This window comes from Podarcis muralis, chromosome 6 (assembly GCF_964188315.1).
Source record: "Podarcis muralis chromosome 6, rPodMur119.hap1.1, whole genome shotgun sequence".
Lineage (NCBI taxonomy): Eukaryota > Metazoa > Chordata > Lepidosauria > Squamata > Lacertidae > Podarcis > Podarcis muralis.
This window is the reverse complement of record NC_135660.1, coordinates 86,623,549-86,650,273: the sequence shown is the minus strand read 5'-3', so window position 1 is coordinate 86,650,273 and position 26,725 is coordinate 86,623,549. Positions and strand designations below refer to the sequence as shown.

Below are 26,725 nucleotides of genomic sequence, written 5' to 3'. Positions count from 1 at the left end.
GCCTGTGCCTGTCCTAAGGTGTGTGGCTTGTGCAGAATTGCAAAGCCAGTGGTGGCGGCAGGCAGTGATGGCTGATGCCCATTGGGACTTGGTAGGGCAGAAGAGAGGGAGACAAATAGTAGTTAGAGCTGCAGGCAAGGATAGGCGGAGCCAGAGACAATCACAGGCAGAGCCAACTAATTCTAGAATCATAGAATCGTAGAATTTGAAGGGACCCCTAGGGTCATCTAGTCCAACCCCCTACAATGCAGGAATCTCGGCTAAAGCATCCATGACAGATGGCCATCCAACATCTGCTTAAAAACCTCCAAGGAAGGAAAGTCCACCACCTTCCGAGGGAGATCATTCTAACAGCTCTTACTGTCAGAAAGATTTCCCTGATGTTTAGTTGGAATCTCCTTTCTTGTAAGTTGAAGCCGTTGGTCTGGTTGCTACCCTCCAGAGCAGGAGAAAACAAGCTTGTTCCCTCATCCATGTGGCAGCCCTTTAGATCTTAGAGTCCTCTTTTTCAGGATAAACATCCCACCTCCCTCAGCCGTTCCTCATAAGGCTTGTTTTCCAGACCCTTTGCCATCTTGGTTGTCTCCTCTGCACATGTTCCAGCTTGTCAATATCCTAATTAAATTGTGGTGCCCAGAACTGGACACAGGACTCCAGGTGCGGTCTGACCAAGGCAGAATAGAGCGGGACGTTTACAGGATCGGGACACTATACTTCTGTCGATTCAGCCTAGACTAAGGCTGGTGGGGCAGTGCCAGGCTTTCCCAGCAATGTTCATTGAAAAGGCTCAGAGCTTCTGCCTCTCTGTGATTTGGGGCCAATGCTCTCCTATCAGAGCATACTGCTCTCACAAGACATATGGTTTGCAAGACTCATGAATGTGACAGTTTTCTGTGCCCCCTAATGAAGAAGAAGAAGAGGAGTTTGGATTTGATATCCCGCCTTTCACTCATTTTAAGGAGTCTCAAAGCGGCTAACATTCTCCTTTCCCTTCCTCCTCCACAACAAACACTCTGTGAGGTGAGTGGGGCTGAGAGACTTCAAAGAAGTGTGACTGGCCCAAGGTCACCCAGCAGCTGCACATGGAGGAGCGGAGACGCGAACCCGGTTCCCCAGATTACGAGACTACCGCTCTTAACCACTACACCACACTGGCACAGCAGTATGATTTGAATATAAATCTTTTGTTCAGAGATGCTCTTAGGTGCTAACAAATTGAGCTGGTTTCCTGTTGCAAAAAAAATTCTTTTTCAGCAGTACTTGTCCACATTGGAATATAATGCGGATTCGAATTTCCTTGTGCAAAGAATTGTGATCTCACATAATTTGTGTGTGTGAACATTCAGGGCAAGATTGGTCTGATGTGCAGATGAGGAGCGAGGTGTATCATCTTGGGAATGTGAAAATCTATAAATTGCAACTGTCTTTGAGATGCCAGCCAAGAAGTTGATTGTCGGTCCTCCACCCATTTCCCCCATTTCCCATGCAATTATTTCTTTTCCCCAGTAGGTGGCATCTGCCACTTACTGTACTGAATTTCCTTGCTTTGGGGCAAAGAGAGAGAGAGATGATGAAGATCAGGGTTTAGCTAACTGCAGCTGCAGCTTTAGGATGAGTTCCTTCTCTCATGCAGACTGCAGAATATTCTTCAAGGGAGATGTCTGTGCAGTTTGGAGAAAAGAACTGAATTGCCCAAAAGCAGCAAGGAAAGCAAATGGACCAAAGGGAGGACGTTTTCTTTCTCTGGCTTAAATTTAAATCTGAGCCAGAGAAGAACTTTAGGGGCTGCAGTGCTTACCTTTTATTTGAGGTGAGCATTCTGAGCCATGGATACACATATTTCCAAGCCACAGAATATGAATGCTGGCGATATTCCCAGCTACCACATAGCGCTCCATCCCATAATGACAAGATCATAGATGTGGTTAGAGCAGTGTTTCCCAAACTTGGGTCTCCAGCTGTTTTTGGACTTTGTTGTTTAGTCGTTTAGTCATGTCCGACTCTTCGTGACCCCCTGGGCCAGAGCACGCCAGGCACTCCTGTCTTCCACTGCCTCCCACAGTTTGGTCAGACTCATGTTTGTAGCTTCGAGAACACTGTCCAACCATCTCGTCCTCTGTCGTCCCCTTCTCCTTGTGCCCTCCATCTTTCCCAACATCAGGGTCTTTTCCAGGGAGTCTTCTCTTCTCATGAGGTGGCCAAAGTATTGGAGCCTCAGCTTCACGATGTGTCCTTCCAGTGAGCACTCAGGGCTGATTTCCTTAAGAATGGATAGGTTTGATCTTCTTGCAGTCCATGGGACTCTCAAGAGTCTCCTCCAGCACCAGAATTCAAAAGCATCAATTCTTTGGCGATCAGCCTTCTTTATGGTCCAGCTCTCACTTCCATACATCACTACTGGGAAAACCATAGCTTTAACTATACGGACCTTTGTTGGCAAGGTGATGTCTCTGCTTTTTAAGATGCTGTCTAGGTTTGTCATTGCTTTTCTCCCAAGAAGCAGGCATCTTTTAATTTCCCATCATCCCTAGCTAGCAGGACTAGTGGTCAGGGGTGATGGAAACTGTAGTCCAAAAACAGCTAGAGACACAAGTTTGGGAAACACTGGGCTAGAACCTCTGTCAGGTACGTTTTGTGTGACTGCGTGCCTGAGCAGAGCCTGAGCCTTTGCTCTTTCAGGACATGTGGAGCGACATTCTCTTCACAAAGGAAAAGGCCTCTGTACATGTTCAGAGACCCTTAGCTCTAAGTGCCAGATTTTTTGTGAAAGGAAGGTGTCAACCCGGAACAGAGGCCAGCCTGCCAGATGTTTCAGCTGGAAGGGACCAGACTGAGAGGAAAGATAAGAGCCCTCTTCAAATACCTCAAGGCTGTCACATGGAAGGGGAAACAAGCTTGTTTTCTCCTGCTCTGGAGGGCAGGACTCGAACCAGTGGCTTCAAGATACAAGAAAGGAGAGTCCGAATAAACACCAGGAAGAACTTTCTGACAGTAAGAGCTGTTTGACAGTGAACGGTCTCCCTCGGGAGGTTGTGAGCTCTCCTTCCTCGGAGGTTTTGAAGCAGAGGTTGGGTGGCCATCTGTCATGGATGCTTTAGCTGAGATTCCTGCATTGCAGGGGTTGGACTGGATGACCTTAGGGGTCCCTTCTGACTCTGCAATTCTATGATCATGCTGACTGGAGCTGGAGGGAGCTCAAGCCATCGCCCAGAACATTTGCAGGCTAGCAGCTTGGCACTGGATCTCGTTTCTTCAGCCTGCCGTTCTCTCCTGAGGGTGATGTATCACTTGTTTTTCAAGCAGCGCATTGATCATGCTCACAGTGTTATGGGAATCTTACCTCTGCCGGCCAAGAGATCTTACAGCGTCCTCTTCCCTGCATTTATGGATTCTAGTCTGTTTTCTAACATGCAGACGTGCTTCTCCCTTTTCCAAGGTGTGAGGAAGCAAGCAGGGAATTCCTTTGGAGGAAGTCTGCTTCCCTGCGGTTGCACAGTCTCCGCAAAGGGAGATTCGTTCAGCCGTGCTTTTTCAAAGAGCGGCAGATGTCTGCACAGATAAAAAACCACAATAGTTCTTTTAAAACTGAAGAGTCATCTTTTCCCCCATTTATTTTTTTCCTATTTAAAATGTTATTTAGAAATCAGTCAGACTAAATGTCCCTTTAAACAATCGGGCTTGAAATAAAGTTTGGATGTTATGTGGGCATGTGAAAGTACCGTATTTTTTGCTCTATAAGACTTACTTTTTCCCTCCTAAAAAGTAAGGGGAAATGTGTGTGCGTCTTATGGAGTGAATGCAGGCTGCGCAGCTATCCCAGAAGCCAGAACAGCAAGAGGGATTGCTGCTTTCACTGCGTAGCCATCCCTCTTGCTGTTCTGGCTTCTGAGATTCAGAATATTTTTTTTCTTGTTTTCCTCCTCCAAAGACTAGGTGCGTCTTGTGGTCTGGTGCGTCTTATAGAGCGAAAAATACGGTACTCAGATGCCCAGTTCTCACCTGAGAAGAAGCACTTTCATTGAATGCATGGAGTGGGCAGAATGGGATTGTGTCCACCAGCCTGGGACCCCAAAAGAGAAGAGGGGAAAAGGATCCCTTTCTGCCTTCCACAAGCTCACTCTTCTCTAAGAAGCCTGAAGAGGAGCTAAAGGCTTTTATCCCAGGATGGCTGGAACCCTGGAGAGGAGCACTCCTCTTAAGCGCAGAGAGATACTTCGACATTTTGTTGCAGTCCGTGGAATATTTTATTGTATGTAAGGGCATAGGGCATTTTATTGTATGTAAGGGCATAGGGACGCGGGTGGCGCTAGGGACACGGGTGGCGCTAGGGACGCGGGTGGTGCAGGGATGCGGGTGGCGCTGTGGGTAAAACCTCAGCGCCTAGGACTTGCCAATCACATGGTCGGCGGTTCGAATCCCCGCGACGGGGTGAGCTCCCGTCGTTCGGTCCCAGCGCCTGCCAACCTAGCAGTTCGAAAGCACCCCCGGGTGCAAGTAGATAAATAGGGACCGCTTACTAGCGGGAAGGTAAACGGTGTTCCCGTGTGCGGCTCTGGCTCGCCAGAGTAGCTTCGTCACGCTGGCCACATGACCCGGAAGTGTCTGCGGACAGCGCTGGCCCCCGGCCTATAGAGTGAGATGGGCGCACAACCCTAGAGTCTGTCAAGACTGGCCCGTACGGGCAAGGGTACCTTTACCTTTACCTTTAAGGGCATTCAGTCATGTGAGCCTTGTCTGAAGTCGTTCAGCCTAAAAACAGGTTTACTGACTCAACGAGAAATGTACATTTTCAACCCTCTTTTCCCAGCTTCTCTCTCTTTTCTCCCCCACCCCATATATCTGCCCTCCTACGTGCAAAATTGCTTTTTCATGGTGCTATGTTGGATTTGGTATTTATAGATCATAATGAAAAGTTGCGAGAGTCAAGTTTCTCTGGAAGCTGAGATCCAGGGCCTTCCCTTTTATTCCTGTTTGGATGGTTGTGATTATTCTGTGGTAAGGGAAATAAGCTCTATAGGTGCTCAAATGTACTCTCTTTTTTCAAGAGTACAGATTCTGGGATTAATCCGTAGCTGGTTTGTGCCCACAAAAATTATAATCAGCCACCTGCTTGGAGCTATTTCCTCCTTGGGGTATTTGCTCTGTAGACGCTGGATGGTTAGAAAGGCACAGGTGTTGCTGGTGGAATGATAATCCTGCTTTTAAGAAGAAGGCTTAACTGACCGACTTACGACTCCCTTCCAAGTCTGTTATCCTCTGTTGTGTCGAGCACAATGTCTCTAGAGCCAGTAAAGTGTGGGTGCTTCATGGCTCTACTTCATAGCTCGGTTGGCTAGAACATGACGCTGATAACACCAAGGTTGCATGGTTGCAAGGTTGCAAGGTTGCAGGTTTGATATAAGTTTTGAAAGCAAAAGTGTTCAAAAGGACGCAAGGCATGGAAACACCCATTCACATCTATGGGTGTGGGGTTTCTAGTTTTCAAATGGACTGTGTATTACTGGAGATGTATAGTGATCATGCTTAAGCCCATCTCATGGATGTATTGACTTAACTGTGTTCTTTCTAGTGTGTATTTACATACCTGGCTTGATCTGTACTCAGAGAACCTACACTTTCTGGCCTCTGCTACGGCAGGCAACATAACTTAAAACTGATGGGTGTTCCAGCCCGGCCCACCCGTGAGGCATGGTGAGGCAACCACCTCAGGCGGTAGGATCCTTAGGACCAGCAGATCCTTCACTCACCCGTCTTCCCTGGCGGGCAGCGGGGTACCATTAGGAAAGTGTTTGGGTGTGGTTGGGGAGTCGGTGGAGTGTGGGGAGAGAGCAGAGGAGGTTGCAGAGAGTTTTGGAAGCGACTGGAGAAAGATCAGAGGAGGCCAGAGAGAGTTGCAGAGGATGTTGGAGGGATTTGCTGGGCTTTTAAAAATGTTTTGGTGGGCTTATGCGATTTTGCTGTACCTGAGAGAGCCAGGGATAGTTACAGCTTTACAGAAGCCATCCTGGTTTCTGAATGTCCCGCTTTTCCTTAGGACATTTTCATTGGGAAAATGTTGGAGGATATCATGTAACCTCCACATAAGATGAGATCCACCTGTTCATTTAAAGCAGTATCATACCACTTTCAGCAGTCCTGGCTGCTCTCTCTGCAAGAATCCTGGGAACTATAATTTGTTAAGGGTGTTGAGAGTTCTTTGGGGACCTGCTATTCGCCCATAGAACTACAGATTCCAGAGTTCCCTGTGAAGAAGGGTTGATCATTAAACCACTCTGGGACTTGTACCTCTTTGAGGGGAATAGGGGCCTCCTTAAAAAAAACTTCTCAGCACCGTTAACAAAGAAAAAAATCCCAGAATTCTTTGGACGAATCCTGTTCAAAGAGATATCATACTGCTTCTCCCCCTCCCCCCCAAAAAATAATTGATACAGTGGTACCTTGGTTCTCAAACTTAATCCATTCCGGGAGTCCGTTCGACTCCTGAAACCGTTTGAAAATCAAGGCGCAGCTTCCAATTGGCTGCAGGAGCTTCCTGCACTCAAGCGGAAGCCGTGTTGGACATTCAGCTTCCGAAAAACGTTCGCAAACCGGATCACTTGCTTCTGGGTTTGTGCCGTTCGGGAGCCGATTTGTTCGGGCCAAGCCATTTGAGTACCAAGGTATCACTGTATACTGGTTGACTGTAGAAAAAAAGCTCAAGAGCATTTTTTGTATAGTGATACCTCAGTTGGTAGAGCATAAGACTCTTAATCACAAGGTCGTGGGTTCAAGTCCAGTGTTTGGTTGGACTAGATCAGGGGTAGGCAACATAAGGCCTGTGGGCTGGATGCAGCCCAATCGCCTTCTCCACCCGGCCCGCAGACGGTCCGGGAATCAGCGTGTGTCCTTTTATTTAAAATGCATCTCTGGGTTACAGTGGTGCCCCGCAAGACGAATGCCTCGCAAGACGAAAAACCCGCTAGACGAAAGGGTTTTCCGTTTTTGAGTTGCTTCGCAAGACGATTTCCCCTATGGGCTTGCTTCGCAAGACGAAAACGTCTTGCGAGTCTTGCGATTTTTTTCGCTCCCCCCCCCCCGCTTTTTCTAAGCCACTAAGCCGCTAATAGCCTTTTAGCCGCTAAGCCTTTAATAGCCGCTAAGCCGCTAAACCGCTAATAGCGCTAATCCGCTAAGCCGCTAATAGGGTTGCTTCGCAAGACGAAAAAACCGCTAGACGAAGAGACTCGCGGAACGGATTATTTTCGTCTTGCGAGGCACCACTGTATTTGTGGGGCATAGGAATTCGTTCATATGTTTTTCCAAAATATAATCCGGCCCACCACATGGTCTGAGGGACGGTGGACCGGCCCACGGCTGAACAAGGTTGCCGACCCCTGGACTAGATGACCCTTGTCCTTCCTTCCAACTCTATAATTCTATGACTCTATGAAATGCATAGTGCAGATGAAGCCCTATCTGCCCTGTGGCTAGCCTTTTCATTTATGGTTCCCCCGCACACCACCGCTTCTCTGAAGTTCTGCCCGCAACTTGCTTTATTTTCTGCCGCAGAAGTGAACAGCAGCCGTCAGCAACAGGAAGTAAATCGCTGCTGAGGTGGGAGGCAGGTTTTGCCTTCGCCTCCGCTGTGACCCTGAGACAACCCGTTCTGTTCCCCCACACACACGCACCCCCCAGCGGTTCCCTCATGACTTACGAGGGGAAAGGAAATTTAGCTGCGTCGGGGAAGGTTCTCAGTGGGGAAGCAAATCCTGCCCCTGCTCTGGATGAGCCAAGATGTGGGGTCAGGGGAACTTTTGGCTCCTGCCGCAACTTTGCCTCTCATTCAGCCCCTGTGTTTTTTCTTGTGACCCCCTCAGCGGCTCCCTTGGACATCTGCGGGAGAGAGTAATCGCAATCCGTCCTATTGGCAGGCCCAGCGCCAGTTAATTAATAAAGATGGGTTAGTTACCAGAATTGGCTCTCTGCTGCTGCTCACTGCTCTCTCCTGCTTGTTGCCTACCTTAACAGTGGGCGCCATGGCAACGAGGAGAAGGATGGAGGGGGTGCCTAGCAACAAGGAGGGTCTGGCAGCAGAATCCTATGCAGGACCGTTGGGAGATGGCAGCGGAATGAGAGCAACTGGAAGAGGAGTGGGAGAAAGATATGGAGGGGATGGAGGTGGAGAGGGGGATCCTGGAGAGCTGTGCAAGATGGAAGTAGCAGAAGCAGCCTTTCCCTTTGCTCCTCCTGAAACTTGCATCTCTCCACACCAATATTCCTGTTGGCAAGTCCAATAAGGGAAGGGGGAGGGCACTGATCACAATGGTCCAACACACAGGGTCTGGCGTGGTCCTTGAGTTCTCCCACCTCCTTCCCAAAGCTTAGTTAAAGCTTTCCCAACTTTGGGAAAGAGGTGGAACTCTTCCAGAGCTTCGTGCCTCCTTCCCAAGGCACCATCCAACCACCTTAGGGACTCCACTCCAGATTTGTGTAGCCTTTTCTTCTCCCAAAGATATCCCACAAGGCAGCAGAGGTTTAGGATCAGAGTTTTCCTTCTCCACAATGGGCTAATTTCCCAGGTGGACGAGCCCCATCTGCCCCCTCATTTCCCTCTCTAGCACATGCAGAAGCCACCTTCTTGACCTGCTCTTTGTCTCATCCACTCAATCCACCAGAGTCTATCTTCGCATGCAGGGGAAGTCCATAACTCACCAAGGGTCTGAGACCCTCACCTGGTTAACCAGCCAGTCAGAGGCATTTCCCAGGGTGTGGCCGCTGTTGCATGTTGACAGCTTCTAGGAGCCACAGGTGAGAGCGGAGTGCAGGGTGGGGACCAAAGGTGGACAAACTACCCCAGAAAGTGTCCCCCACCACCCTTCCCCTAACACCCCACTGCACACACTTCTGATATCCTAGCTCAGTCGGTACAGCATGAGATCTCACGTTTGTGGGTTCAAGCCCCATGTTGGGTGAAGGATTCCCGCACTGCAGGGGGCTGGACTAGATGATCCTCGTGGTCTCTTCCAGCTACAATTCGGTGATTCTATCTGGGTTGATACTGCCTAGGAGAGTGGTCTTGTTGGTTCCAGAGGTTCTGAGGACCCTCCACAGCCTCACTTGTCTCCTGCCCTCAAGTCACAATCTTTTTTTTTTTTTACAAAAAATTTTATTAAGATTTTTACATTACAAAATAGAAAAAGGAAAAGGAAAAAGTACAAAATAAAAATAGTTAAAAACAATCAATCTTTTCATCACATTATTTTTCATTTACTTGTTTCTCGGACCTCCTCATACCTCCCTCTTTTGTATTCTAATTCAATTTATTAGCTCAGCAGTTTCTTTCCCTCTTTATTCTACCCAAATCTTTGAACTTAAATTATTATACCCTTAAATTTTTACTTATAAAAAAACCATTTTTTCATATTCTTTTATACCATTACCACTAGAAACCACTTAATTTCAATCCAACATCATTTTAACATTCATTAATTTTACAATATCTCTGTAGATAGTCTTTAAATTTCTTCCAATCTTCTTCCACTGATTCTTCTCCCTGGTCTCGGATCCTGCCCTCAAGTCACAATCTCTCCTCTGCCAGTGATCAGAGCGACGTTTACTGCAGCCTGCGCACGTGCAGAGGCCCCTTCCCATCCCACTAATCTCATGCTTGAAATCTAATAAAGTGGTAATTCTCCTTGTGCTAAGCAAGCTACCAATAATTACTTTCCTCCACAACAAGGGGCAAAGCCAGTGCTTTCCTGTCCTGTGATTCAGAAGCAGTGTCTGCGGCTTGGCTTTTGTCGAAACCAGGGATAGCTATAGATCTCTCTTCCCCAGACGGTGGCCTGAGGGCTGGGAGGAAATATTTTGACACGCAGAGCCAACCGCTTCCGGATCTATAATAAACTCAGCGCTACCAGTCAGAGCAAGCTGCAGAGCTGCAGAGAAAGGAAGCTTAGGGAGATGCTGTGCAATTTCTCTTACAACATTTAGAATGAAAATGCTGTATTCACCATAGACTATATAGAAACAAACTGCAAATTAAGATGGAACGGCCAAACCAGCATAAGAAGAAGAGTCAACTGAACATCATACTGGCTGAAACAGAATGAATTAGTGTAGAAGTGTTGGTCTTGCAATCAACACATTTTCATTAATGGGTTTTGCCAGCCCATAATCAGCAAGAGGTGTCTTTACTATCATTTGTCAAAAGCCATTCTGATTTCTACTGGCTTGGCCAGTTTGCATATTCTTTCGAAATCTGGGGGGGGGGTATCTATATCTATATCTATATCTATATCTATATCTATATCTATATCTATATCTATATCTATATCTATATCTATATCTATATCTGTGCCTAGCTGAAAATATAAAGGTAAAGGTACCCCTGCCCGTACGGGCCAGTCCTGACAGACTCTGGGGTTGTGCGCCCATCTCACTCAAGAGGCCGGGGGCCAGCGCTGTCCGGAGACACTTCCGGGTCACGTGGCCAGCGTGACAAAGCTGCATCTGGCGAGCCAGTGCAGCACACGGAATGCCGTTTACCTTCCCGCCAGTAAGCGGTCCCTATTTATCTACTTGCACCCGGGGGTGCTTTCGAACTGCTAGGTTGGCAGGCGCTGGGACCGAGCAGCGGGAGCGCACCCCGCCGCGGGGATTCGAACCGCCGACCTTTCGATCGGCAAACCCTAGGCGCTGAGGCTTTTACCCACAGCGCCACCCGCGTCCCATCTATATCTATATCATCTATGCCTAGCTGAAAATATAAAAAAGTGTAGAAGATCTACCAAGCAGTTCTCCAGTTTGTGTTAAAACTTAAAACTGCTTCTGTACCACAGTGCTATTTCTTCTGCTCCTAACAGACAGACATCCTGCTACATAAACAAGTTAAAGTCCAGGCTCTGTGGATCATAAAGGGAGTTCAAGCCACTGGCTCATCTGAATGAATTTCTGGGTTCATGTGGGTGGACCAGAATGAGGCGCTCCCCCCCCACACACACACTTTAGGGAGGCTCTCAGTTGTCATCTTTGTAATTTTAATCCAATAATTAAACACCCACAGGTGCTTAAGATAGCATTTAATACTCTTTTTATTGGCACAGAAAGAACATTACATCCCCAAAACCGCAGTTCCAAAAATGAGCTTTGGATGGAGTTTAGATTAGAATTAGATTAGCGTCTTCGGGATTGACAATCATAAATCATGCAATTGATAAAGAAGGTAATCTGAAAAGGAGATATTGTGTATCCTTGGTTCACATTGTTCTATAGGGGGATGTTGCTCTTGAACACAACTAGAGTAGTGGCAGAATATACATTTTAAAACTAGGGTAAGAGTAGTCAGATTGGTTCTGGATAACTTTTCCCACAACAAGTTTTCCATTTAGTTTATCAAATGCCGCCTTGACATCCATAAAGGCTACATAGTTCTCTTCATCTTCCTGCCTACGAAAGAACTGCCAGAGATAGTGGAGCCAGGTGGGAATGGAGGGGGCGGGCTGGTGACCATTGTGACAGGTAAGGCAGAAGGAAAGGAGCCCAAACTGTAGCTGGAAGCCAGACCCAGACCCAAGCGGAGCCAATTCATTCCATCCCTTCCCAACATTTCTTCAATGAAGATAGGAGCATCCTCTTCTACGTCAAGAAGCTTCTCTCGCATTTGATCTCGCCACACACATAGGCGTCATATTCACATTGACATCGTTCACCTTGAGCCAATTGCAACTTCGCCACCGAACCTACCTCACAGGATTGTTGTAAAGAAAAAATGACAACACCTTCCACAGACGCAGTGGAGATTTTCCATTTCCTGTCTCCTTGAACCAGTTCATTCATACAAACAGGTGGAACATTTCCAATTGGAGCCACTTCTTTTCATGTTTAAATGGTGGGGGGCCTCCAAAATTGCTGCCTGCTGGCTTCCGGATATCATTTTGGTGATGTCTTTAGCCCTGGAACACAAAACTGGGAGTGGCAGGGGAAAGATCCTTCAGGATACCAAATACTTTTGTCACCCACGCTGCTCCTTCTAGCCTCTGGTTTACTATTTGGAATAATAGTAACCAGAACAGTATTTTTGAAATATACTCAGAGTCGCAAAGTGATTTCATGCTCTTTATTCAGCTCATAGTGGTGAGGAGGAATGGAAGTCCCCTCAAAGTATCTGCTTTATATACATTATTTACACAATGGGCTGCACGTGGTTGGCTAATTCTGGACTTCTCCTGTAGGCCAATCAGGTTGTGGATTCACTTCTATCTGGAGCTGGATTGGGTGGCTCCTGCCGACCAATCATACTGCTGCATTGTTCTAGGACCAATCAGACTGCTGCAGTTTGGATCCTATTCAACTCAGTACATAACAATTTTCCACAGTCCCAATCGGCATACGTCACACACATACACGCCTAAGACTGGGTGATATCTGGGTTTCAGCATCACGATATATCACCAGCCAAACATCACAACATACTGATATATCACAATGTCTGAAATAAGGATGGAGCTATATAGAGGCATTGGCTGGCTTCACAGTTTTCCCCGCATTGTGATTTTTGCATAGCACACACACACACACACATCACAATTCGTGATATATTGCCAGGTCAAAAATTATGAAGCCAATATCCTGATATGGACTTTGAACCAGTTTGCACATGCCCCAACTCCTCTCTATGTAGCCTTTGTCAACCTGGTGCCCTCCAGGTGCAAAACTGTACTAGCTGGGGATGACAGATGTTGTGGTCCAAAACATCTGGAAGGCACAGATTGATTCAGAAGCACCTTCGGGGAAGGGCAAGAGCACAAAGGCTTCTGTGACAGCTTCTCTCTCTGTGTGTTTGTGTTTGTTTCATTTTAGTGAACATCCTCTCAGCCAGCTGGTCTCTGACTCTGACTCCGAGATGGACAGCACAGAGCAACTCGCCCTGGGCAGCACAGACACCCTCTCCAACGGGCACAAGGCTGATCTGGAGGCCGCTAAACGCCTGGCAAAGAGGCTCTACAACTTGGATGGTTTCAAAAAGGCAGACGTGGCCCGCCACCTGGGGAAGAAGTACGTGTGGGTATTAGGAGAAAAGGTTCTTCCCCCAGAGCTTTGTTAATTCCCCGAGGGAATGCAGCAGCCTGCTAACACCCTAAGCACAGGGAAGTCTTGTGGAGGAGGACACCCTCAGAAGGCAGCCTTCCCTCCAGAATGACAAGCAAAGCTTTGGCTAGCTTGCCTTCATCACCAGGCACTCTTAGGAAGGCGGCGTTTTCTCTGTGGCCCACATAGTTATGCCCTAGGGATGGCCTGTCTCCTCTAGGCCTGACAGGAACATTCGCACTCGCCACATGCGCCTCCGCTCCTAACGCAGATGGTCACAGGACAATAAAAGCTCTCCCGAGAGATTAAGGCACATAAAGGGGCGCATGACAAAGTCCTTCGCCAAAGACCTGTGCATGCTTCTTGCGGATCTAGTGGTGTGTATTCTGCCTCAAGAATTCTGCCTTCCTGTTCCCTTGCTGCGGTGTCCCTGATGTTCCCCGAGGTCTCATCTCCTCTGTTTTTGTCCCTCTCTTGTGTTAATATATACAGGTTTTAAAATATATTTATCTATATCTCCCACCCGCCACCTTTCTCCTTTCCAGTAACGATTTTAGTAAGATGGTAGCAGGCGAGTACCTCAAGTTCTTTGAATTCACTGGAATGAGTCTGGATCAAGCCCTTAGGTAAGTGTTTATGGGTGAAATCTCCAGAAATCTGTAAGGAGTGTTGCGGGGAGTTTAGTAGAACTTCAAGGGGAAATGGAACCTTCTGGAGCAGCAGTGAGACTGGTTTCAGGATTACCCTTTACAGTGGTGCCCCGCAAGACGAATGCCTCGCAAGACGGAAAACCCGCTAGACGAAAGGGTTTTCCATTTGCGATGCGCTTCGCAAGACGAATTTCCCTATGGGCTTGCTTCGCAAGACAAAAACATCTTGCGAGTCTCGCCATTTTTTCCCCACTCCCCCCCCCCCTTTTTCTAAGCTGCTAAGCCACTAATAGCCTTTTAGCAGCTTAGCCGCTAATCCTTTAATAGCCGCTAAACCGCTAATAGCGCTAATCCTCTTAGCCGCTAATGGGGTTGCTTCGCAAGACGAAAAAACCGCTAGACGAAGAGAATCGCGGAACGGATTCTTTTCGTCTTGCGAGGCACCACTGTATTTGCATTTTAAAGAATGCGGCAGCACTCACGTACTTTCATCTGCCCTTTTATGCAGCCAGCCATTTCTTTCTTAGTTTCATAAATTTCATACACTTCTTGATTGTGTAGAAACCTCAAAGAAGTTCATGGTAACTCACCAGCATTGGATAAGCCTCCCGTTTTTAAAGCCTACCTCGAACTGCAAAAACAGGGTTTTAGGGTGGGGTGGGGTCTTTCTCTTGGTAGGCCACAATGCGTAGTGGATGGTCTCCATTAAGAAGGGGGCCTTACTTAGGCAGGGCATGTACAAATTATTCTTTTTTGAAGTGCGTCTAGGCTAGGGTTGCCACCTGTCCTGTATAATACATGCTTGTCCCATATTTCAATGTAAAATGCTATGTCCTGTATTGATACAGTTAGTCCTGTATTTCAGGTCTCCCACACACACACACACACACACACACACACACACACACCAAAATAGGGATCCTCTTCAAATGCATGTGTTTTCTTGAAAGGGCATGTGAAAAGTCATGTATTTAAGCTCCGGCTAGCAAAGCACAGATTTACAAATTAATGTGTGTGTGACAGATTCCAGAAGCACTGTCCTGTTAGGCTGCAATAGATTGTACTGGATTGCTTTGAAGTTGCTTCAGCACCGGATTTGGGGGGGGGGAGGAATCGCCTCCCAACTGCCCCGCCCCACCCTGTTCTGTCCTGTCCTATATTTTGCCAGAACAAAGGTGGCAACCCTAGTCTAGAGCAGGAGTCAGCAAACTTTTTCAGCAGGGGGCTGGTCCACTGTCCCTCAGACCTTGTGGGGGGCCGGACTATATTGGGGGGGGATGAATAAATTCCTATGACCCACAAATAACCCAGAGATGCATTTTAAATAAAAGCACACATTCCACTCATGTAAAAGCATGCTGATTCCTAGACCATCGCGGGCCGGATTTAGAAGGCGATTGGGCCGGATGCGGCCCCCGGGCCTTAGTTTGCCGACCCACACAAGCCCGCAGGCCAGCAGCACTCCATTGCCTGTGTTAGTGGGTTTCTCTTACTGTCCATTTTTACCGCGGATGTCAGTTTTAATGTTCAGATTGAGTAGTTTGAACATGCATTGCATAACCTCCAATTGCCCCCGTTTTCCAGGGACAGTCCCAGAATTACGAAAGCCGTCCCAGCTTCTGATTTGATTCTGGAATGTCCCTATTCCCCCTGCCAGTGCCGAGTTTGGGGAAGAGGGTGAGCCAGTGCTTGTCCTGTGTGGCGATGACAGTAGTGGCAGCTGTATGGCGCGTCCCGTTGCCTCTCCATGGCCGCCACTACCAGCCTCCTCTCTTGGGCAGCTTGAGGCAGCTTCTGGAGGGTGGGTGAAGGAGGATGAGAGACTACAGCCGCCGAGGCCCAGTCCTGAGCGACACACCAGTTTCGAGGGGCATGCAGAGGGAGGGGCACCCTGAGCGACAAGAAAGGGGGAGTGGAGTACAAGGAGTCTTGATTTTTAAAAAAAAAAATGCTTTGTGCATCCGTGTCTAATTTTGCCCCTTTCTAAAATTTATTTATTGGTGTGTCTTTTTCTTTTTGTCAGTCTGCCAAAGAATAAAATAAAATCAGGATTAAGGGGTTTTTTTCAGGACTGCGGAGGACATGTGTGCTGTGCCCCATTGGTGTCGTGGTGGTGGAAGTGCTCTGAGGGGGAAGATACAAAAATGGGGGGGGTGGAGGAGGGCCAGTTGGGGGGTGAGAAAGGTCCCTATTTTCACCTGAGGAATGTTGGGTGGTATGGTATTGTAATTGCGTGTGCTTTTATTCTTTGCAACTGGTTTCCTATTTATCAACCTCTTGGCGAACCACCTTGGCAATTAAGAGGCATGTAAATTAAATGTGGGACGTGGGTGGCGCTGTGGGTTAAACCACAGAGCATAGGACTTGCTGATCAGAAGGTCAGCAGTTCGAATTCCCGTGATGGGGTGAGCTCCCGTTGCTCGGTCCCAGCTCCTGCCAACCTAGCAGTTGAAAGCACGTCAAAGTGCAAGTAGATAAATAGGTACCGCTCCGGCGGGAAGGTAAACGGCGTTTGCGTGCGCTGCTCTGATTCACCAGAAGCGGCTTAGTCATGCTGGCCACATGACCCGGAAGCTGTATGCCGGCTCCCTCGGCCAATAAAGCGAGATGAGCGCCGCAACCCCAGAGTCGGTCACGACTGGACCTAATGGTCAGGGGTCCCTTTACCTTTTTAAATTAAATGAAGATGATACAAGGGTGCTGCGTCGTCCCTGGGTGTTGACAGCGCCTGATAAGAAGGGAGAGATGGGACGATCAGGTGGCCATGGTAACAGCACTGTGAATGCCGCTTTAAACTTCGTACCTCCGAAGGAAGAGAGGTTTCCGGTGCTCTGCTCAAACATCAGGATGTCAGAGGGCAATGGGTATTGCTTTGAGGAGTCACCAATCACTTCGTTTCCTTTCCAGATCTTTTCTAAAGGAGCTGGCCCTCATGGGTGAGACTCAGGAGCGGGAGAGAGTCCTGGCTCATTTTTCGCAGCGTTATTATGAGTGCAACCCCAAGGCCATCTCTTCTGAGGGTGAGATAATTGTGAAACTAGGAGGAAAGGGGCGGTTGAGGTTCTTGGACCAAAAAGTTGGTTCTGTTCACAGAGACGTCTCATGCAGTGCCACAAGCAGGCATCTCTATGCTTCGTGGCAGTAGTTTTCAACCAGCGTGCCGTGGCACCCTGGGGTGCCTTGAATGACGGTCAGGGGTGCCGCGGGCAACACTGGCCTCAATCCCTCTTTCCTTCTGATGCCCTCTTGTATCTCTGCCTCCCAAAGGCTTGCACAGCTGTTTGTTGCAGCAGCCCCAGCTACAAGCTCCCCAGGTGAATGGCGCCTCTGGGGCTGGCCAGGGAGTGCTTCCTAGGCCCTTGTGGGGCAGCATGAGGAGGTGCCTCTCTTTGGGGCAGGGGGGGCTGGCTCAGAGACCAGGGGTGGCAGCTGCAGCTGCCCAGAGGACTCCCAAGGATAGGGAAGAAGAGAGGAGGCTGAGGGAACACTCTACAAGGGAGGGCATTCGAAAAAGGGTGAAGGGCTGCCAGCTCTGCAAGCAAGGGCCCTAGCTGGGCTCCTGAGCCCCACAGGAATGTCGCAGAAAGAATGTACCATATTTTTCGCTCTATAGGACGCCCCGGACCATAGGATGCACCTTGTTTTAGAGGGGGAGAACAAGAAGAAGAAAAATCTCCCCCTCTCTGCTTAGCGCCCCTTCAGCGAAGCGGCAGGAGAAACGGAGCCCCTTCCATTTCTCCTCCCACTTGGCTGAATGGGCGTTGCGCAGCTCTCCCTCTCTGCTGAAGCCAGGAGAGTCTTGCTCTCCTGGCTTCAGGCGGCTATCCCTGAAGCCTGGAGAGCGAGAGGGGTCGGTGCGCACCGACCCCTCTCACTCTACAGGCTTCAGCGAAAGCAACGCGAAGTCTCCGGAGCACGGAGGGAGCGCTCCCTCTGCGCTTCAGAGGCTTTGTGTTGCTATCGCTGAAGCCAAGGAGCCTGCATTCGCTCCATAGGATGCACACACATTTCCCCTTAATTTTTGGAGGGGGGGAAGTGCGTCCTATAGAGCGAAAAATACGGTAGTTGGTCAAGGGAGCCGTAGACCTGAAAAGTTTGAAAACCTCTGCTTCATGGGGTTGGAGTGAGTTGTTTGAGGCACTACTTGCTGTTTCACAAAAGGGAAGCGAAGGCCAAGAAGCTGAATTTCCAAAGATCAGAAGGGTTGTGAGAAGGAGGGAGGGAGTAGGTTGGGCTGGATAGAAGGATGAAAAGGAAGAGGTGAAGAAGAGAGGGAAAGGCAGTTGAAGGATGCTCTGGCCACTCCAACCTGGCCTGCTGTCCCTACAGCACCTGTGCAGGTAAACAGTAATAATGATCATTTTTATTGTAATTAATACAGCCTTAATGAGTACAGGTAAAGCATATTGTGTAACTGGGGATAAAACTCCCCCCACACTGAGTTTTTAGGCTGCCTATAGCCTGTCTGGGTAGCTCATTCAAAAACACAGAGAGGTTATCAACTGGGGAGGAGGGGAGGGGCAACCTCCCATCCATTAGCTCCCATTGATGAAATATCAAGCAACGTGCCTAACAAAAGGAATGGTTGCCTGAATCACAGCATTAATGAGCTGCTGCTATGGAAGCTCACATTGTCACCAGGAATACACAGAAAACACAATGATTCACCCAAGAGCTAATATTGAGTGTTTGACTTGTGCACGAAGCTGAAAGCGCTTGAGAAGAAGACAACACTCTTTTGAATTTTAAAACCAAGATGAACATGGCACAATAAATATTTTAAAACATGCCCCTTTCTGAAAGTGACAGCAGGTGCGCAGGTGCCTATGGAAGAGCTTAGGAAAGCAACTTCTCCCATCTTAAATGAAAATTCTAAGATCAAATGCCCCCTTCTAAACTCCTTGGGCAATATGTAGATATAGGAGATAACTGCTTCAGTCACTTGCGGTGTGCAAAAACCTCGTGTTGCTTTCCTTCCAAATATCCACTCATGTGGCTATGAATCTTAGAGTTGGAAGGAACCGCATGGGTAATCTAGTCTGCAATGCAGGAATATTTTGCTCAACGGGGGGCCATGAGATTAACAGTCTCATGCTCTATCGACTGAGCTATCCCAACCCTTTGAGCTAGTTAAAAGAGGTTTTTTTAGCTCCGGTGTGGTCCACATTGGGGAAGCTTTTGACCAGTGATGATGATGATTTATTAAATTTCTATACTGCCCTTCATCTGAGAATCACAGGACAGTTTACACTATAAAACAGTGGCGTAGCGTGGGTTGTCAGCACCCGGGGCAAGGCAAGTAATTTGCGCCCCCTAACCCGTGGATTTGCGCCCCCTAACCTGTGGATTTGCCCTAACCCCAGATGTTGCGCCCGGTGCGGCCGGCCCCCCCCCCTGCACCCCCCACGCTACGCCACTGCTATAAAAACACAAAAATGCATAACACAGCAACAAACAGCAAAAGCAACAACACCCCACCCAAAGAATAACCCAACAAAGAAACAGGTTTGCCCACTTCAGACATATTTTTCTATTAAAGAATGCTGTTTTACCTATATCAAGCCACAAACCAATGGCCAAATCCTGTAACACTGGGATCAAGCTCTATTTTCTTAACTTACGTTTTGTAATTATTATTATCTGTTAAATTTGTATACCACCCTCTACCCCTAGATCTCAGGCTGGTTCGCAACATAAAATTACAAAATAAAAAACACAAAATGCGTAATTGAGATAAGAACAAAAACAAACCAATAATCCCCCGCTCACAACACATCTAAAAGGGCATCGGGTGTCAATCAGCCCGGGTTGAAGAGGAATGTCTTCGCCTGGCACTTAAAAGTGTGCCAGGCAAGCTTCTCTGGGGAGAGCATTCCACAAACAGGGAGTCACTGCAGAAAAGGCCCGTTCCCATGTTGCTGCCCTTCGGACCTCTTGTAGAGAAGGCACATGAAGAAGGTCCACAGGGGACAATCTCAGGGTCTGGGAAGGCTCATATGGAGAGAAGCAGTCCTTGAGGTATTGGTCTCTCAGGCCTCTTTTATTTCATGTAGATTTTGGGATGGTTCACGCAGCATGTAAACACACAAGGCAGAGAGAACGTTACCGAGCTGCAAAGGGGGTCGCTAAATTGAAGGGTGGCTGGATGGGGGGCTGATGATCTCTCTCTCTCTGGTGCTTTGTGCTACAGATGGAGCCCACACTCTGACCTGCGCCTTGATGCTCTTAAACACAGACCTCCACGGCCATGTAAGTGCTTCTATCCTCCCACTCTCTAGCTGGTATGCTGAAAGCCTTTTACTGACATATGTCAAGGCAGCTATGCAGGAAAATGTCCTTTGCTGAGCTGGGAAGGCTTTCTACTAAGCTAAATGAGCTATGGTGTATTGTCGCAGCCAGATTGTGCAATTGTCTGGAAACTCCCCTGTGTGCCAAATCTGCCTGTTCTGCTTCCTACAACCTTCCTTTAGAACTCCCTGCCGCCCAGAACACAGTGGCAATTTCCCCGTGGCAAATCAAAGGAACATGGGGGGTTTTTAAAAATGCCAGGAGCTGACCTAGCTCAGAAGCAGAATAATGGCATTTGCTGAAATACATCCTGATTCTGAATCTGGAAGGGGGCGCAGAGGAGGCTTGGCTCGCAATGAGCCACCTTCCAGAATATGGCACAATGCTCTATGTACGTGCGGCAAAATAGAAGGGGTGATTTAAGAGAAGGGGGGTTGTAAACAGGGATGGGGACAAAATTATGTAAGCATGGTGGTGGGCGTGGAGAAAGAGGTGAGAGACTGAAAAGACTGGGTGGCAAAAGATGACCAACACAAAGGAAGGCAAGAGGAAATGATTGGCTGATGTATGTATATATACATGCATACATACTTGCAGCATCCCAGAATAAGAGATGGTTGTTCTAAGACTTAGAAAGGTCTCCAAATGCTTCCAAGCCAGAATCAGCTCAGTACATTTTGCAGCCAGAGGTGAAGGCAGTGGCATTGCGTCGTTTGCCAGTGCCCGGGGCATGTGTGCTGGGCAGGACCAGGGGCGAACAAAACCCGCCACACCAGCCCAGCCCTTGCCACCGATGCTGCCAGCCGGGTGCAGGGCACAGAGGCAGGGCCATCTTACCCATAGGCACTAAGGGTTCGGAGCACCCGGGCACCGGGCTCTAAGGGGCGCAAGGCCGAGAGTCCGGGGCCCGAGAGTTGAGTCCTGGAAAGAGCCCGCCCATCGGTCAGAGCACCGTGGCGGGCTCTTCTGCTGCAGGCGGCTCTGCGGCGTGAGTTTGGGGCGACTGAGCCAGCGAGACGCTGAGGCAGCCGGCCGGCTCTGCCCTCCTGCGCGCCTGGAACTGGGCAACTGGGGGGGCGCTGGGTGGATCTTTGCACCCCGGCACCGCATATGCTTAAGACAGCCCTGCACAGAGGGTTCACGGGGCCGCACTGCTGTGCCTGCCCACCCACCCACCTACACAGGGGGGCGCCCAGCCAATGCGGCCCTTGCCAGGAGGATCCCCCCCCCCAATGCTGGCCAGGCGGCCATTCAGCAAGGGGGTCAAGGATGTGGCGGCCAGGCCAGGGTTCAGGTCCGCCTAGAGACCCTTGACAGCAAGCAGGGCGGGGCGGGGAGCCTGCATGGGGGCACTTTGTTTACGCACCCTCAAAATTGTGCGCCTGGGGCTACGGCCCCCTGGCCCTTCCCACGCTCTGTCCCTGGATAAAGGACAAGATCCCTAAACACCCAAGCCAAATTTCACATAAAGAAGGTGACCACAGAATGACAGTTGAATCACCTCTGGCAATGGGACAGAATACTCCCATCATTCCATACAGCAATGTCTTCCAACACTGCGCCTCAGCTCCCCACACTGCATCAAGCAGCTGCCACCTTAGATACGTAGATTGTGTTAAGCAACCATGGCTAAAAGCCATCATTGGACACCTATCCTCCATTACATTGCCTAAGCATTTTTATTTTATAATGCTATACAACCCGGCACTTACCATCATATCTTCTGACATCAAACTCTTAACCTAATAAATCTGACTTCATGGCTTCTGTTTCTCATGACTCTGTCCCTCTTTACTCCTTCCCTCTTTCCTCCTCAACAGAACATTGGGAAGCGGATGTCCTGCTCGGATTTCATTGGGAACCTGGAAGGACTCAACGAAGGCAGTGACTTCCCCCGGGAACTGCTCAAGGTAAATCCCGTTAAGAGCTATTCTTGCACAGGGCAAGGAGAGGCTGTGGTATCTGTTTGCATGGCATTATTTCTGGGACAATTGCCCAGGCCAATAGGGGCTTCCCTACTCCTCAATCCAAGAGAGGCCATTTGAATAGGAAAAAATGGCACCATTGTCCTGGCCAGCAACGTTTTCAAATAGAGGCTTTCTGAAGCCAGGACATTTATTCTGCGACATGGCTATGAGATTGCTGTGCTTGGGAACAGAAGAGGATCTCTACTCTCCACACTGAATCCCAGAAGATGCACACTGGTAGTTATCAAAGTGAGCAGAATCCTCCATGCAGTGGCATAGCATGGGGGAGGGTGGCCCCGGGCCCAGAATTTCTCAGTGCTCCTGGTGCCGGGCTCGCCAGCAGTGGGGAGCCATGGCTGGAAGGCAACAGCAGGACACGCGAGGGCAGCCCTGAGCTCTCCTGGTTCAGATGCCTGCCAGCATGCCCCTCAGCCCCGCACCTCGCCACCGCCACCTACATGCCACCTTGCCTGGCTGAGAGGAAGGCAGGAAAGGACCTGAGGTGGGAAGTCCCCCCGCAACCAGTGCATGCCTCCATCCCTGCTGCCCAGTCCACAAGGGGGTGCAACACTTGCCCCACTCCAGGCACCAGCAACCCATGCTATGCCACTGCCTTCGTGGAATCTAGTATGTGGCTAAGAACCCTAAAAACCTCTGGCTTCTTTAGGGCTCCCCACCTCTAAATAAAATGCAGGCCTTGTAATGGGGAAGACTCCTTTGAAATTGCACATACTGTGTCTGCCAAAACTTCCCAATGACCTGAGTTTCTGTGTCCTGCAGGGCTAACCTACCCATAGGATAAATAGCTGGTGGCTCTCTTTGAATTTCCCACGGGGGGGGGGGGGGTGCTGTTGGTGGTGGTTGAAGAAGTTGCAGGGGCCACCAGCTCACAAAGTTTGGAAAGAGGGGTGCTCTTTCAAGTTGCTTAGCCCTTCAGAAACAGACTGCTTGGGGACTGAGCTAACCAGGGGTGGCAAATACCGTATTTTTCACTCTATAAGACGCACCAGACCACGACACACCTAGTTTTTGGAGGAGGAAAACAAGAAAAAAAATATTCTGAATCTCAGAAGCCAGAACAGCAAGAGGGATCGCTGCGCAGTGAAAGCAGCAATCCCTCTTGCTGTTCTGGTTTCTGTGATAGCTGTGCAGCCTGCATTCACTACATAAGACGCACACACATTTCCCCTTACTTTTTAGGAGGGAAAAAGTGAGTCTTATAGAGCAAAAAAATACGGTAGATAAAGGACAGGGGTAAGGCAGAGGTACAGAGAGCTCTGCTGGTCCTGACTCAGCCACCCTAAAGCCCAAGGGCACTCTGTTCAAAGACTCCCCCTGCTGTCACAAAGTTGGGCTGCCCTTAAAATTGGGTGAAGCAACCAGGAAACAGATGAAGAAATGCATTTTTGCAGTGTCTGAAAATTTACACCAAAACATACAAATTTACACCCAAACACCTTTTAGAAGATCTTGGAGGATGAGGGGAGGTCTTTGCAAGATGTGGTTCAAATGCCACATTTCAAATATGCATTTCTGCTGCTGCTGCTGCTGCGATTTCCTGGCCACTTTCCTGTCAACCTACTCAATATATAATAGTGGAAAATATGGTGTCAGACATAGCCAAGAAGTCTTTATTTTGCTGAAACGGGAATTCTCCCGACTCCTCCGGTGGCTGAGCCTGATAAAAAGCCAAAACCTGTAATAAGTAGGGCTACAACATTTATCCAATTAACTTGCTTTGGAGCAATTAAAAGGTGACTCTTTCAAAGGGCATTTGTTAATTATTTTCAATACAAGAATGGACAGGAACTATGGGTGGTGGGTACCATCTTAGGGCAGAACTAGACCTTATGGGGGGGGGACCCCTCCGACCTCATTTCCTTCATATCACTAATCTAAGATCTGAGGAAGGGAAGCATTTGAAGAGGAGAATCAGGAGGCAAGAAGGGATACTAACTACCACCCCCTACAGCTGGGCTCCTAAGGTGGAAGGGGAAGGTGCGTCTGGGAAGAAAACAGCCTGTGGAGGCCTTTACAGAGGGCAACTGGTGACAAGAAGTTAGGCATCCTTCTGGATACACCTATTTGCTAAAATAGTACCTGGTTTCACTTCTGGGGGGAAACGATCCCTCCCACCTCACGCAGAAAGGAATGCTTTCGTAAGGCGGTACTTATTGTGACATGTTCATGCATCATCCGAAACAAAATGAGATCGCTATTATTAATAAACACTTATGAAAACCGCTTGCCCCCTCCCCGACACACACATTTTCTAAGAGCTATAAAAAGGTGAAGGGACCCCTGACCGTTAGGTCCAGTCGTGACCAACTCTGGGGTTGCGGCGCTCATCTCGCTTTATTGGCCGAGGGAGCCGGCGTACAGCTTCCAAGTCATGTGGCCAGCATGACTAAGCCGCTTCTGGCGAACCAGAGCAGCACACAGAAACGGCGTTTACCTTCCCGCCGGAGCAGTACCTATTTATCTACTTGCACTTTGACGTGCTTTCGAACTGCTAGGTTGGCAGGAGCAGGGACCGAGCAACGGGAGCTCACCCCGTCGTGGGGATTCGAACCGCCGACCTTCTGATCGGCAATCCCTAGGCTCTGTGGTTTAACCCACAGCGCCACCCGCGTCCCATTTCTAAGAGCTATACAGCATCGTAAAATAAGACCGTTCTGAGCACAGGCTCACAGCCTAATAGAAAAGAAGCAAAAATCAAAGTTATTCAGGAGGGAAGAAGGAAGTACGCATTCGGGAACCATTCTCACTGCTATTGCTTCAGCGTGGTTGTATACTGGGGGCGGGAAGGTGCGATTGCCTACCGATCCCATCTTGCAGCAAGGGCTTGAAGGAAACAAGCATGTCGCAGACAACGGCCTTTATTCTCCCTTGCACCCATGTGCTTTCTCTGTTCTTTTATCTTCGCAAGAAACAGTGTCTCGGTACACACAGTGCAAGTGTCAGAGGACAACCTCTTCTGTTCTGCTTGTTCATCTTTGTGTTGACACCAGTCTCATGGTGCCGCACAGAAGGAAACAGTTTCATCTTCTCAGTAGCACATCGGTCTAGGAAGCAGTGAAGCAGTTTGTATTCCATATACAGATCTGCTGCTATGTGCTTTCTGCAGCACCCATGCCTCAGTTTCCCCACTTAATTCTGCAAGGACCCGTTCCCGTCAGGGATGTCCTGAACACACACAGTTTGGAGCTCGGGCTGGCATGCATGGTTCTCTTCCCCCTCCCCATTTTATCCACACAACAGCCCTGTGAAGCAGGTTAGGCTGAGAGTTCTGGTATTTGTCCCGTGGTCACCCAGTGAGGTTAATGGCTGACAGGAGAGGGAGGGTGTCCCTGGTTGTAGAAGACACCACACTTGTTCTACATAAAAAAAGAAGGGTGGTGCTGTATCCCTTGGCACTGGATCCCAGGAACCTGAGAAAATTATCTTGGCTTACTTTTCTAAGAAAGGTGAGTTAGAAATACAGTGGTACCTCAGGTTACATACGCTTCAGGTTACAGACTCCGTTAACCCAGAAATAGTGCTTCAGGTTTAGAACTTTGCTTCAGGATGAGAACAGAAATCGTGCTCTGGCGGCGCGGCAGCAGCAGGAGGCCCCATTAGCTAAAGTGGTGCTTCAGGTTAAGAACAGTTTCTATATATATATAATATTTTTGATTAATTTTAACATATAAATTATAAAATGTTCCACAAAGCTTATCACTTATACAGTCTTGTTGGACTTCCATCAGCACCTCTGATGATCCACCGTTTTCACCACTTCTTATCCATTTCTTAGGTTAAGAACAGTTTCAGGTTAAGTACGGACCTCCGGAACGAATTAAACACTTAACTTAACTCTATGCAAAAGAAATGTGTGTTGAGCAACCAGCCATTTCTGCCAAGGAGGTGGGTGGGTGGGTGAGCTTTGCACCTCTTCCTTCTGTCTGGCAGAGGTCCTGGAACAGGCTAGACATCTCTTAAAGGTTTGCTGGCTTAGCGATGCAGCCTTGCAATGGCTTCCTGCTCAGATCTCCTGCTACTCCTGCACGCACTGACACAACTTGTGCAAACAGCCAGTTAGCAAGGGGCTTCATCTGCCCTCGGCAAGCAAGGAGCATCACAGGCATGATTCAGGCGTCTGAGTAGAAGCCTGGAATTCTTCCATCATCACTCTTTCCACAATTAGAGCAGCGAAGAGGACCCCCGCCCCTGCTCTCCCACACGTACCAAGACAGTGGGTACGGTCGCTGACCTTCTCGGCGTCAGCTAAATGGTGTTCTTAGACAGTGAGGCTAAGTAAATTAGAATAGCTTCTGATTCATAGTTCAATAGTGCTTCAAGGACGTAGGAGCACAAGGTCTCTCTCAGCTGCTGGTCACAGCCTCTGCCTAAGAGCGGTCCCTTCCACCAGGATATTTCTTCACCCCATATGCTGGGGTGTTAGGGGAGCAGTAGTACCTCTGGTGGGAGATATGTTGTGCTCCTTCAGGGTTTGTTTGCCCACCCTTTTGGCCCCCACCTGGTAACCATCTCTCACCTGTGGCTCCTAGAAGCTGTCCGTAGGTAACAGCGGCCACACCCTGCCAACTTGGCCTCACAACCGTGGGTGCCCAGGACCATGAGTGCCGTGCAGCGTGCGTGGCCCTGGCACCGAAAGTTGTGGGTGCTCGGCCTCTTCATGGCAAATTTTGTGGGTGCTTGGGCACCTAGGGCTCCAGGGCGTTGGACCTGTGCCCTGGAAAGTGGCTTCAA

General features: G+C 48.9%; 1 protein-coding gene across 1 annotated transcript in view; it reads left to right on the top strand.

Annotated features, from left to right (window-relative positions):
- Window positions 1-26,725, top strand: part of PSD (pleckstrin and Sec7 domain containing) — a 91,155-nt gene that overhangs the window by 15,637 nt on the left and 48,793 nt on the right. The window contains exons 5-9 of the mRNA XM_028728990.2: window positions 12,841-13,035; window positions 13,614-13,694; window positions 16,626-16,738; window positions 19,909-19,967; window positions 21,827-21,916. Of these exons, the coding sequence (XP_028584823.2) occupies window positions 12,841-13,035; window positions 13,614-13,694; window positions 16,626-16,738; window positions 19,909-19,967; window positions 21,827-21,916 (538 nt within the window). The remainder of the gene's footprint in view (window positions 1-12,840; window positions 13,036-13,613; window positions 13,695-16,625; window positions 16,739-19,908; window positions 19,968-21,826; window positions 21,917-26,725) is intronic.